The 11,781-nt window shown below is 42.0% G+C and overlaps 1 protein-coding gene across 1 annotated transcript; it reads left to right on the top strand.

The window, feature by feature from the left end:
• The first annotated feature begins 855 nt into the window (after positions 1 to 855).
• Positions 856 to 7,942, top strand: btbd3b (BTB (POZ) domain containing 3b). The gene is made up of 4 exons (XM_031840291.1): positions 856 to 1,819; positions 2,821 to 2,911; positions 4,784 to 4,902; positions 5,587 to 7,942. The coding sequence occupies exons 1-4, from the start codon at positions 1,509 to 1,511 to the stop codon at positions 6,617 to 6,619; spliced, it is 1,554 nt and encodes a 517-aa protein (XP_031696151.1). The 5' UTR covers positions 856 to 1,508; the 3' UTR covers positions 6,620 to 7,942.
• The last annotated feature ends 3,839 nt before the right edge of the window (positions 7,943 to 11,781 follow it).

The raw sequence follows: 11,781 nt of genomic DNA, 5'->3' as shown, positions 1-11,781 counted from the left end.
TAAACCACCACCACTAAAAAGCTAAATCATCCCAGCACTTTAAATAGAATGCTCACTGTGCACAAGCCCAACTAGACAAGAAGAGCAAAGGAACGTTATGCATTATACATAGTGCAAAGAGTGCATTACATTTATATCCCCATGTACTCTCCTGAAATGATGACTTAACAAGAAAGCTTGTGCACGAACGCATATTCTGGTTGGGAATATAAGCAGTTGGCGTTTCAAAAGAAAGTCGATGGTATTTCACAGCAATTTCACATATTTACGCTGCAATATGCTACGTGATAAAATTGTGTATGACGTTCATTTTGACATGAACGTTTTGCCGATGAATCGTATCTGCTCTTCTACTTCTATCCAAAAAGGTTCCTTTGGAAAAACTGTTTAGAGGTCAAAAGTGCAATTAAAGCAGCAAAGACCAATGTATTGCAAAGTCCACTGTTTGTACACATTGATGAGAAAGCTCATTAAACAAATAATAAGTATGACTGTCAGAGGATGCATGAATTAAGCAAATTCTGCCCTTAAAAAGAGCATGGAAATTTGCATTGCCCTTTTGAAACATAACATGGACTCTTTATTTACTGTAGCGCAAACTAAACGCTGTGACGTCAGGTAAAGCAAACACAAGAAGCAAAGCAGTAGATGCATATATCATTCTTATGAGGCATGGCTGTCACTTTAATTGAGACGTTGACTATTGCATATTTGAGTCTGTGCTGCACTAGGCTGCATTAGCCAATCATAAATGCTGTGCCCTGCCATTGGCTGAGCTACGGAGAGAGCCGTGCACTGTGCTGTGAGGGGCGGGGAGGGGGGCTCTCCATCTCCTCTGCACTCTCCCATTCAACCTCCGTAGTCAGCAGAACGAGTGGCTGAGCGGAGCTACACAGCATCCACGGCTACAGCATCCTGCAAATGACTCTGCTCCCTGAAGGAGAGAGAGAGAGAGAGAGAGTGAGAGAGAGGCAAAGAGAGAAAAGGGTAGATCCACAGAAGAGGAGAGTCTGAAAGAAGAAGAGACGCACAGATGGAGTAAGAGTGAATGAAAGGAATTGAGTAAACACACCGCTGCCTGCCTGAGGACCACTGCAGCTGTACTAAATCTGGGGCTGTCAGGCCAGCCCTCAGCAAAGCAGTGAGTGAGAGAGGCGAGGGAGCAGAGGAGAAAAATAAGTGATTTAAAGAGCTGATCTCATCACTCTGGACAAGCAGGGATGGGAAGCCCAAGAGCCTCTCAGTCAGCAGATCAAACTTCACAAAGGAAAAGTGCCTTCGGATCACCAGTCTGAGTCTCTTCAGAGGAGTGAAAAAAAAGGGAGCGGTAAAGAGAGTTGCCCTGTTAGTTACAGAAAGGTGAAACCTCAAAGAGGAGCTGTGATTACTACACTGCTGAGTGCTGCTCAACTCTCTGCTGTCCCCCCCGGACCTCCCTCGCACCTGCCCTGGTCCTGGTGAATGTCTTCTCTGCATGCAATCCCACTGCTCGGCAGTTGAACACACTCATGGTCGATGCCAAGGGAAGGAACATGAGATGTCTGACTTTCTTCTTAATGCTTCCTGAGTCGGTGAAAAGCAAGTCAAGTAAGAGCTCCAAGAAAGGGAACGCCAGTGGCAGCTCCAAGCTGCCCCCTGTCTGTTATGAGATAATCACTCTGAGGAGCAAGAAGAAGAAGAAGATGGCAGCGGATATCTTTCCCACCAAAAAGTCGGCATCCACCACCACAGTGCAACAGTACCAGCAGCAGAACCTCAACAACAACAACACCGTACAGAACTGTAACTGGCAAGGACTCTACTCCACTATAAGAGAAAGGTAAGTACAACCAGCAAGCCTCTTTCTGTCTCAGAGAACAGCACAGTTTCCATCAACAGTACAGTCAGGGCAGAGAACTCTCAAATTTGAACTTAACATTTGTCATGAAGTACAATATGTAAAATGTTCCACTGCATTTAAATTGACAGTTTTCTGAACAGAACCTCCATCAAATTTATAAATATGTATACTACATACTGTGTGTGTGTGTGTGTGTGTGTGTGTGTGTGTGTTTGGGTGTGAGTATGGGTGGGTGTTCCCTCTGCCCTGCCCCGACTCTGCTGGGGGGGGTTATCTCTGTTTACACCCTCTCCTGCTCCTGCAGACTTTGCCGCTTTGACATAACAGAGGGCGGACAGGCACCGGGTGCGTTTGATATGCACAACAGGCAGAAGCTGCTCTGTACTAAAAGCAAAATATTTACCTTGGCCTATCAGTAAAAGAGTCCAGCTGTCCAGAGCAGAATGTGTGCTCTCCGACCTGGCTTTGTTGTCTCTCCAGAGTTCATGGGGCTGTTTACCCACCCCTGTGACATGTTCCACTATTCAATAATATATGAACACAGCTTTATTGTTGCTCCCATTCTTTCACAGCGGGGATTTTCCATTCGGTTCATTGTCTTGTTTGCCTGTTTTTATTTAGATATAAAGAGAAGATCTAAAGTATATTGTAGTGTTTTAATGTGAGGTTTTGGAATCAATGAAATGTCTTTAGTCTTGCCTGAAGCATTTGGAATACTTTATACAATCATACAACTCTTGTTTTAAGGGTAGCAAAAAAGAAAATATACCTGTAATGTTCTATTTTTGCCTGAACTTCTGCCAAAGACTAATGGTTATATGTTATATTACTCACATAAAATACATCTAAATGAGTTTATGTGCATTCATTTCACTCTCAGAGTTATGCTTCCTCTTATCTTCTCTTCTAAAACAAATGTACAGGGTAAAATATGTACAGTTAACTTTCTCTTGTTTGTCATTGCTTCTTCCCCCTTTTAGAAATTCAGTAATGTTCAACAATGAGCTGATGGCAGATGTTCACTTTGTGGTGGGTCAGCCTGGAAGGACCCAGCGGCTGCCAGGACACAGAGTAAGAATTTCATCAACCAGTAAAGTCCCGGTAGCAGGAGGAAATGAGCAAACAAGCAATCAGCGCAGTGTTGTTCATATCATATCAGCATAAAAATTATCTTCCTCACTGGCAGCAGTAATGGAAGTCAAATCCTTTGTGCTCCGCGCTCACTTCCGCACCATGTGTCTTTTCTAGACAGTCCTCAATTATTTATGTAAATGAGGCAGACGGAGTAGCGGCAAGGACTGAGCGAAAGAGGAAGGGATATCCTCTTCAGCAGTCATCTCACAGAGAATGGATTGCCTTTGTCTCCGCTTTAGCTCAGCTTTTCAGACACAGCTCTGCAATTACTCAACTTTTCATCAAGCACACCCAACAGCACACAGTTACAATGATAAAGCATAGAGTACTTCGCAATCAACTCTGCATCTCACTTCTTAGAAACACAGTTGTACTCATTTACTTGATTAGCTTTTGAATTGTGAATTGGAAGTACAATGAGTATACTATAACTAGCCATTATTATTATATTTAGGCCCATATTCATCCAGTTTATGACAGTTGTAACATGCTTCTTTGTTTAGTCCACCGTCCACCCTCTGACCTCATTGCTTTATCCAAGGTGTTCACATACAGTAAATGATTAAGGTTAGTTGCCTAGACCATGTGCCTCATCTAAAAGCCCATCATTATGTCTACTCTGTTTGAATATGATTTTAACATTCATATTAAATCTGGGAAGTCATTTTGCAGCCATGACTTTGGCTGAGCTATCCATTCCACATCCACCCTGTCAGATGAGCCCTGCACGGGTCATCTTTGTTGTTCTTTATACGAGACCCACATGTATAATCTATGATTGGAAGCTGCTGTGCACTTCCTCAGTGCCTTTATAGAAAGACGTTATGGAAGGACATTGAGGATGACTTAACTGCACTTCATGCTGAGACATTATACCAAAGGGGTATAATGACGTTCACGGCAGCAATCTTTATTGTGTCCATTTGGCAGGAACTCAGATATGCATTATGATTTCATTTACAAAGTTATATCCCTACAAGATGGAGGATACCAGCTAAAAGCAGGAATTCATGTGAACATCTGTAAAATACAATGGGTCAAGAGGTGGCACAAATCTTATTCTAATATGCAGTATTTATATACTCGTCCTTCAATGAATTTCAGTGTGTAACAATAACAACAGAATTGTTTTCGAAAACCCTTATTTGCAAGGCTTATTTTAGATTGGGTTCACTGCAATTTGAAGTGAACGTCTGTGTGTCTCTTTTGAGAAATTTATACCACCCACATACACACCTACACATGCTTGTGCAGCACACACTCGCACACACAGCGCAGACATGCACACACTAAAACATGAATGTACTTGAGTATAATAACAATTCATAGTCTTGTATACAGTCGTTTTCACTGGAATTATTGCTGGCATTGTGTTACATCTGATTTCATCATAAATTCAGACAAGTCATTCATTTCAATTAATTGAACTTTTGCTGCACTCGGTTCAGTTGTGTTATTCAGATTTCCTGTTTTTTCAGAGGCAATCTTGTTCATTAGAAATCTGTCTCCATGTCCTCAGGGGAAAGTGTAACTGGCTGAGCTCTGCTCATTATGTGAGAAACTCAACAGGTTCAGTCTCCCCGCTGATTAGAATGAGGCATTGTTCAATATCCATGAAGAGATTTGTGTTTTTATGTACAGAGTAACATGTGAACTAATTGGATTTAGTACAATTCACAATTCACAATTCTCCTCTTACTGAATGTTACTACAGGTCATGTGGTTTTCAGTGAAATCACAGACGAACTCCGGCATGTTTTCATCTCTCTTTTCTCTCCGTCATTTTGTTTTCTCTTCTTCTTCCAACAGTATGTTTTGGCTGTGGGCAGCTCAGTGTTCCACGCCATGTTTTATGGTGAACTGGCTGAGAACAATGATGAAATCCATATTCCAGACGTGGAACCAGTAGCATTTCTGGCAATGCTGAAGTAAGTACTTCCTTCAACTAGCCGCATTCTTGTTTGTGTCCTACAATGTCCTTCTTACACAAATAGTGTCATCGTAATGTAGAACTGCTATTTCAATTTGATGTTGGAGGGAAAAAAAACAAGGTTTGATGAAACTAGTCGATGCCTATCTCTGGCACATCTTGGACAAACCTGTTTCGCTGCCAGACAAATCAAATTAAGTGCTTCTTCCTCTATCTGAGTTCTATATCCGTCTATTTTCATTTTGATTCATTTTATGCTGTTACTATTCCTCACAATGAATCACTTCCTCCATCGTCCTTGCTGTTCCTCCATCACATTTATTTGAGTTTTGTTTGCTGTGTCCTCGCATGTGAGCTACAGTAGGTAGGTGATGATGAGGATGTAGGAGGAATACTATTTCGTTGGCCCGTTTGATTCATTTCCACAATGATTTCACTGTGTTTTGAATCTTATGTCATTGTCTTCCAATATGGATATGAACGGATTCAGCAACGCTATTGCATACGATACTGTAATATCAGTCCGCTTTCACCATACATTCAACAAAACACTTCAAATGAAGTTATTTTTTGTTAAATTAATTCTTCTTAACAAACATGTTCACAACATGTGATATGTAATTTATGTGGTGTTTGATCTGATGTCTATGAAGCTGAGAAAGTCACATCTTTATGTCAACAGGTACATTTACTGTGACGAGATCGACCTGAGTGCTGACACAGTGTTGGCCACTCTTTATGCTGCCAAGAAGTACATTGTCCCTCATCTGGCACGTGCATGCGTCAACTTCCTGGAAACCAGCCTGAGTGCCAAGAATGCCTGTGTGTTACTCTCGCAGAGCTGCCTGTTCGAGGAGCCAGACCTGACACAGCGCTGCTGGGAGGTGATTGATGCCCAGGCAGAGCAGGCGTTACGCTCAGAGGGCTTCTGCGACATCGACACCCAGACCCTGGAGAGTATCCTACAGCGAGAGACACTCAATGCTAAAGAGATAGTGGTATTTGAGGCGGCGCTCAACTGGGCCGAGGCTGAGTGCCAGAGACAGGACCTCACCTCGTCGACTGACAACAGGCGTAAGGTTTTGGGCAAGGCCATGTACCTGATACGTATCCCTACGATGGCTCTTGATGATTTTGCCAATGGAGCAGCCCAGTCGGGCGTGTTGACACTTAACGAGACCAATGACATCTTCCTGTGGTACACAGCAGCCAAGAAGCCTGAGATGCAGTTTGTCAGCATGCCTAGGAAGGGCCTTACACCCCAGCGCTGCCACAGATTCCAGTCCTGTGCCTACCGAAGCAATCAGTGGCGCTATCGGGGCCGCTGTGACAGCATACAGTTTGCAGTGGATAAAAGAGTTTTCATCGCTGGGTTTGGACTGTATGGGTCTAGCTGTGGCTCAGCAGAGTACAGTGCCAAGATTGAGTTGAAACGTCAAGGAGTACTGCTGGGACAAAACCTCAGCAAATACTTCTCTGATGGTTCCAGCAACACCTTCCCAGTGTGGTTTGAGTATCCCGTCCAGATCGAGCCCGACACCTTCTACACTGCCAGTGTGGTTCTGGATGGGAACGAGCTCAGCTACTTTGGACAGGAAGGGGTGACAGAGGTGCAGTGTGGGAAAGTGACATTTCAGTTCCAGTGCTCCTCTGACAGCACTAATGGCACTGGGGTGCAGGGGGGACAGATTCCTGAGCTCATCTTCTACGCTTGACAACCCCCGTGCCCACATTTGACCGACTTTCAGTGCACTTATAGAGAATAGAAAATTATTACTTTGTGCATAGTGTCACTTTCTGGTATTTATTTTTGTCACAATTGTGCAAAACAAATATATACTTTCAGACCTGCGATAGGGTCTTGTGTGGTTTTGATTTCAGTAAATGGTCCAGTTGAGTAGGACCAGATAAATGTCTCAAGATGTTGGGTTGTCCAAATACGTGGGTGAACAAAAGTCTTAAAAGATTAAAAATATCTTGCACTAGATGTGCAGGTATGTATGCATATATGTAAATCCTGAAATGTATATGATGCCACAATTGTGGCCAACGCAGGTCACAAAGATATCTTATATGATGAATATGCTACAGTGTGTTTATTATTTCTATGCTTGCATAGAATGCACATACAGTATATAGCAGCAATACTTCACATTCTATATTCTTCGATGAGCATTTCATGCCATGACTCAGTCTGCACCATCAGCATTACAAAAGAAGTGAAAGAAGGCTGTATGACACTCAATACCCAACATAAAACTCAATTAGGCATTTGTATTTGAGTGGTTTCAATAGAATCTGCAGCTTTTTGATACTTTGAATCTAGTAACGGGGCACATAGAGAGGGATTCGGGGGTCTTAGATTAGGGGGCACTAGATATAATGAAACACACAACCCGTACAGCATCTGTCTCTGTAGCATGTTGACCTACACTCATCTCAGTCACTCCAGTGAGGTTTCATTTAGATCAATGTCATTATGTTTACAGTGAAATTCTATTTAAAGTGATCACCATTCACCACTACATTGCAGAGTGAATGATTTCTTTGGTTTAAACGGTCTGCTTTGCAGTATTTACAGCATGGACAGAACTGCTCCATTTCAGTTTACACTTGTACTACTAATTGTTTGGGTCTTGGTTTTGTTTACAGCAAAAAAAGATCAATGATTGATTCTGAGTTAGAAACTGTTGGAATTTTACTTCTCTTTGTTAAAAACTCTGAACTGCTGAGCACTCCCTCGCAATGTGATCCCATACAGTATCAGTATTTGCATACTGTACATGCTACATAATTGCACTGATGTCGGTCTGTAATCAAATTTGTCCTTTTGCTTTTCTTTTTAATGAGGCAGATTCTTTTGATTCACTGTGCTATGAACATTTTTTTCTGGTGTAGGATAAAAATCCACAGGCCTGTCCGCTGGTGACAATGGATGGGCAAACTGGTGTTCATGTCCTGTGTTTACGTGCTACAGTGCTGGGAGACCAACGAATGTGTATGATTGTAGATGATGCAAATAAACAAAACGAGTGGTACATATTTGTCGTTCATCCTATCTGTAAAAACGATAACACTACATACTTTGTCTGAAATTAGGAGATGGGGACAGATGATGCCCTTTAACCCTGCAGTGATTTACAATGCCAAGGAGAGCCGTCTGTTGATTGGTGATGCCTGTCTTCATGCCACTTGTACACCCTGCTTGTTGTCTGTCAAACTCCATTTCTATTTTGCATCCCACTGAACTAGACAACATCATACCTCCCCCTTTTAATATACATTTTTAATATGCTACAGACGAGTTCTGCAAAGCTCTGAAGGCATTGACGTCATGGCAAACTCTCTCTCCAATCTGGAATGTTTTACAGACTGCAGTCATAAAAAATGGCTCCTTGACATGGCCATCACAGGTTTCAAGAGATAGTGAGAGCATTATGCTACAATCTTGAATACCTAAAACACCTCAAATGTTTAATTCCCAACATACCACACTCTTTGACCCATGCTCAATCTCGGTGCGTCTGTCTGCTGATAAAAACAAGGCCGACAAGTCACAGAAGAGGATTTCTACTCTTCTCGTATCCTTGAAACACTCTTTGGTGGTTCACTTGTGTTAGAGATGAAGTAAAAAATTCTAATCACAGATACAATTGCTCAAGCGCTGACAAGACAATGCATTAACCAAGACACTTCACAGATTTTCCAGTTTACTTTCTCTGAATGCCTGATACAGAATGCTGCAAAACTCAAAAACAAGAGAAGTCATTTGAATCTCGAGATGAATCATATCTCTTCGTGAACTTAGTAATCACTCCTGGAATCTTATGGCAGGTACTTGGTTACTAAGACACTCAATAACACTGAGACCAAGTCTGACATCACCAAAGAGCATGGAGGCCTTGATGAATTGTGCTCAATATGTTGGGGGACTTGGTGCTTCAGTGCAATTTTTCATGATTGTGGCGCTAATGTTGTAAGCAAGATCATTAATTGCACTGGAGGCGGCAGGGGAATAGAATGTGACAAGAGTCTGAAGCAGGCCTGCTTTCAACAGACACAGAGAGACACACATACGTTTCTTTTTGCAAACCTAACTGGTCTGTGGCGACAAAGTTACAATTCAGGCACAGCTGAGATACAGTGAGACACCCCAGGCAGGGGTTACTTTGAAATATTTGTGTCACCTCTGAAGCAAAAAAAAAAAAAAAGACCATTCCTTGTTTCGTTTTCCCGGAACAACTGCCACTGAAGCCTACAGACCTGACATTTTTTGGTGTTGGTCACAGTCAGCTCAGAAGTCTACCGGCTCACAGCCAGAACTGTGATGGAAACAGCTCTGTTCTGTACGGAGAACAAACACAACTGTTGGATCAATAGCTAGACTTCAATCAGTTACGTTGGCAGCTCTTATCACTTGCTATTACATTGTAGATATCAGCCTTTTAAGATACAAATCTATCATAGACTCATTATGTGAGTCATTATGTGTATTTCATGAAAACAAGATTGTCACCTCTCATTTTATGAGAGGTGACAATTATTGTGGTATGTCATTTTGATTTTATGAATGAAATGCAATTAAATCCTACGGGGCTAAGAATAAAATGCATGGTTAGGCATCTAATTACAGTTAGTTTGTCAGTTAAGGGAAAACATACAAGAGACCATGCATTACTGATGAGGAAGTCAGTGTGATGGTGATACAATACTTTCATCCAAATGATATAGTAAATGATAAATATCTCACACATTGTTTCGGATTGCTCACTCACATTTACAGTGCTGATTTGTGACGTTTTAATATATAATTCAGAGTCAAATGGAAGATGACATGAAATATTCATCATTAATCGGAAATGCGACTGTGAATTTTGAAAGTAACATAGACAAGCTTTGGAATAAACATTTGGTTTAGTTGGAGAAGAGAAAAGGGAAAACAGAGTTGTTAGATACCGACACAGACTGTGCACATATTGCCCAGGATCGTCTTATTTAGGGTTTAATTACTGTTCAATACACATTAAGAACGAAAAGATTCAGTCTGACTTGGGGAAGGACTGTGGATTACCACTGATCAACATTCTTAATGTCCTCTAAGAACAATTGTTCCAAGTGCAGATAAGTCTTGGGAAAAGGACCAAACGTTGCTTTGGTATCTCAGGAGGGGTGGTGTTGTTTCCTTACTCTGTGGATATCACTCTGCACAAACAATCACACTGCTGACTACTGGGCTTATTTGAGTTACGGGGTTCAACAGGATAGAAATGTCTCCTAAATACACCTAACTGAAAAAAAAAAAAACACCACACAAGGAAAAAGAAAATAGCGAGAGGAACCACATTCGGTTGTTTTATCATACATCACTTTGTTCACTGCAGGCAATCGTATATCCACTCCTCAGCATCCTGATGATTTCCATCCTAGCAAAATGCCATTGAATTAATAATAGGCCAAAAAGGAAGGGAAATACAGCTGTGGGTTTTAAATGAATTCATCAAAGAAAATAATTTAAAAATCAGTTTTTTAATTCAATAAATCTCAAAGGAAATCTCAAACCCCTTCCTCCCTTTAAACCATATGTTTTCTCTAAAGGTGTACATGTCTCTGTACATCATTGTATACTGGTGCATTTAAAGAGCAACAACTGTCCAGTAAGTGTTATGGGAGCATGTGGCAATCTGAGCTTCCCACTACCCTTAGTGCGCTAACCTCAGCCTACCGGCAGCCAGTCAAGCAGGAACAAGGCAGGAGGTCAGAAGAGAATGGAAAGGGGAAGACAGAGGTAAGTGTGGTCTGAATAGTATTCAGGTGAAGAACTCATTCCCTTGATAACTATCACATAGATTATTAGTGGACAGTCTTAGTGGCAATTAATCACACGTGAAAATGGCAAAAGGTCACAAAGGTCAGATGCAAGGTGTGTGTGGGAGAGGGGGGGGGGGGGAAGCAGGGAGAAGACAGGAGTTTGACTGATGATAGCCTTCTTCACTTCTTTGCCATCCCCGTTCAAAACCCAGCGGTGCTAAAGACCTGCAAAATGTAAGGGATATTATTCCAAATAATCTCCCATCTCAGAGCTCTTGCCTCCAGTCAGGTGCGGTTGGGATGCACTGCAGGATGGAGCCCGTGATTGTGTGTCTCATTTATCTATTTATTTATTCATTGCTACCAGGCACAGCTAAATCGTTTCAACAGGCTGGGGCATTGAAAGGCCAGCTTTTATGTTAGATTAGCCTGTTTATAGCGATGTCGCTCAGCTCCAGATGGATCAATATGGCTGGGATTTATGGAGGTATAAGAGCTCCGTGTATCAGGTGAATTATGATTGCTGAAAAGAGTGGAAATACGCTTTTGGTGGACAATGGGAGCTGCCGAGCCTATTCAAAGCAGCCAAAAAAATACAGACAACATCGTGACAGAGTAGGGGCACACGCCGGAGGTAAATAATATTACCTTCCAATAGTGCAGAGGTAAATACCCTGTTTACATAATTGTGTGTTTGTCCTATGAAATGCGATCCCAGAAGGTATATGAATGCCGCACTCAAGCAAAAAGTAGTTCTTTCACGCGCACTGAAAGCTGAATTTGTTGCTGATGCATTATGCTAATCAAGCTATTTATTCCCACAACCGTGGTCTCGTATACCTGTCACCCACAGCTATTACGGCAAGGCTTGATCAAAACCTTGAATGCTGGCAGCTTCCCACTGAGAGAGGCGATGAGGGCTGAGCATGCTACTTTTTGTATGTACTCTAGAGCCTCTGTTCATATTGAAGCATGTCCTCTAAGGCAGCTCCGTGGCTTTGATAGTATGGAGTGAGAGGGCTCCTCTCTCACCAGGGTCTGATATAATGAGGGTGAGCTTACTAAACAT

Source organism: Anarrhichthys ocellatus, unplaced genomic scaffold (assembly GCF_004355925.1).
Source record: "Anarrhichthys ocellatus isolate YVR2014 unplaced genomic scaffold, GSC_Weel_1.0 scaffold3, whole genome shotgun sequence".
NCBI classification, from domain to species: Eukaryota; Metazoa; Chordata; class Actinopteri; order Perciformes; family Anarhichadidae; genus Anarrhichthys; species Anarrhichthys ocellatus.
Note: the sequence above shows the minus strand (reverse complement) of the source record. Positions and strands in the feature narration are given on the sequence as shown.

Coding starts and splice junctions, on each gene's coding strand:
- btbd3b (XM_031840291.1), top strand. CDS start 1,509: ATGGTCGATGCCAAGGGAAGGAACATGAGATGTCTGACTTTCTTCTTA. Junction 1,820..2,820: donor TACTCCACTATAAGAGAAAG/GTAAGTACAACC, acceptor TCCCCCTTTTAG/AAATTCAGTAATGTTCAACA. Junction 2,912..4,783: donor AGCGGCTGCCAGGACACAGA/GTAAGAATTTCA, acceptor TTCTTCCAACAG/TATGTTTTGGCTGTGGGCAG.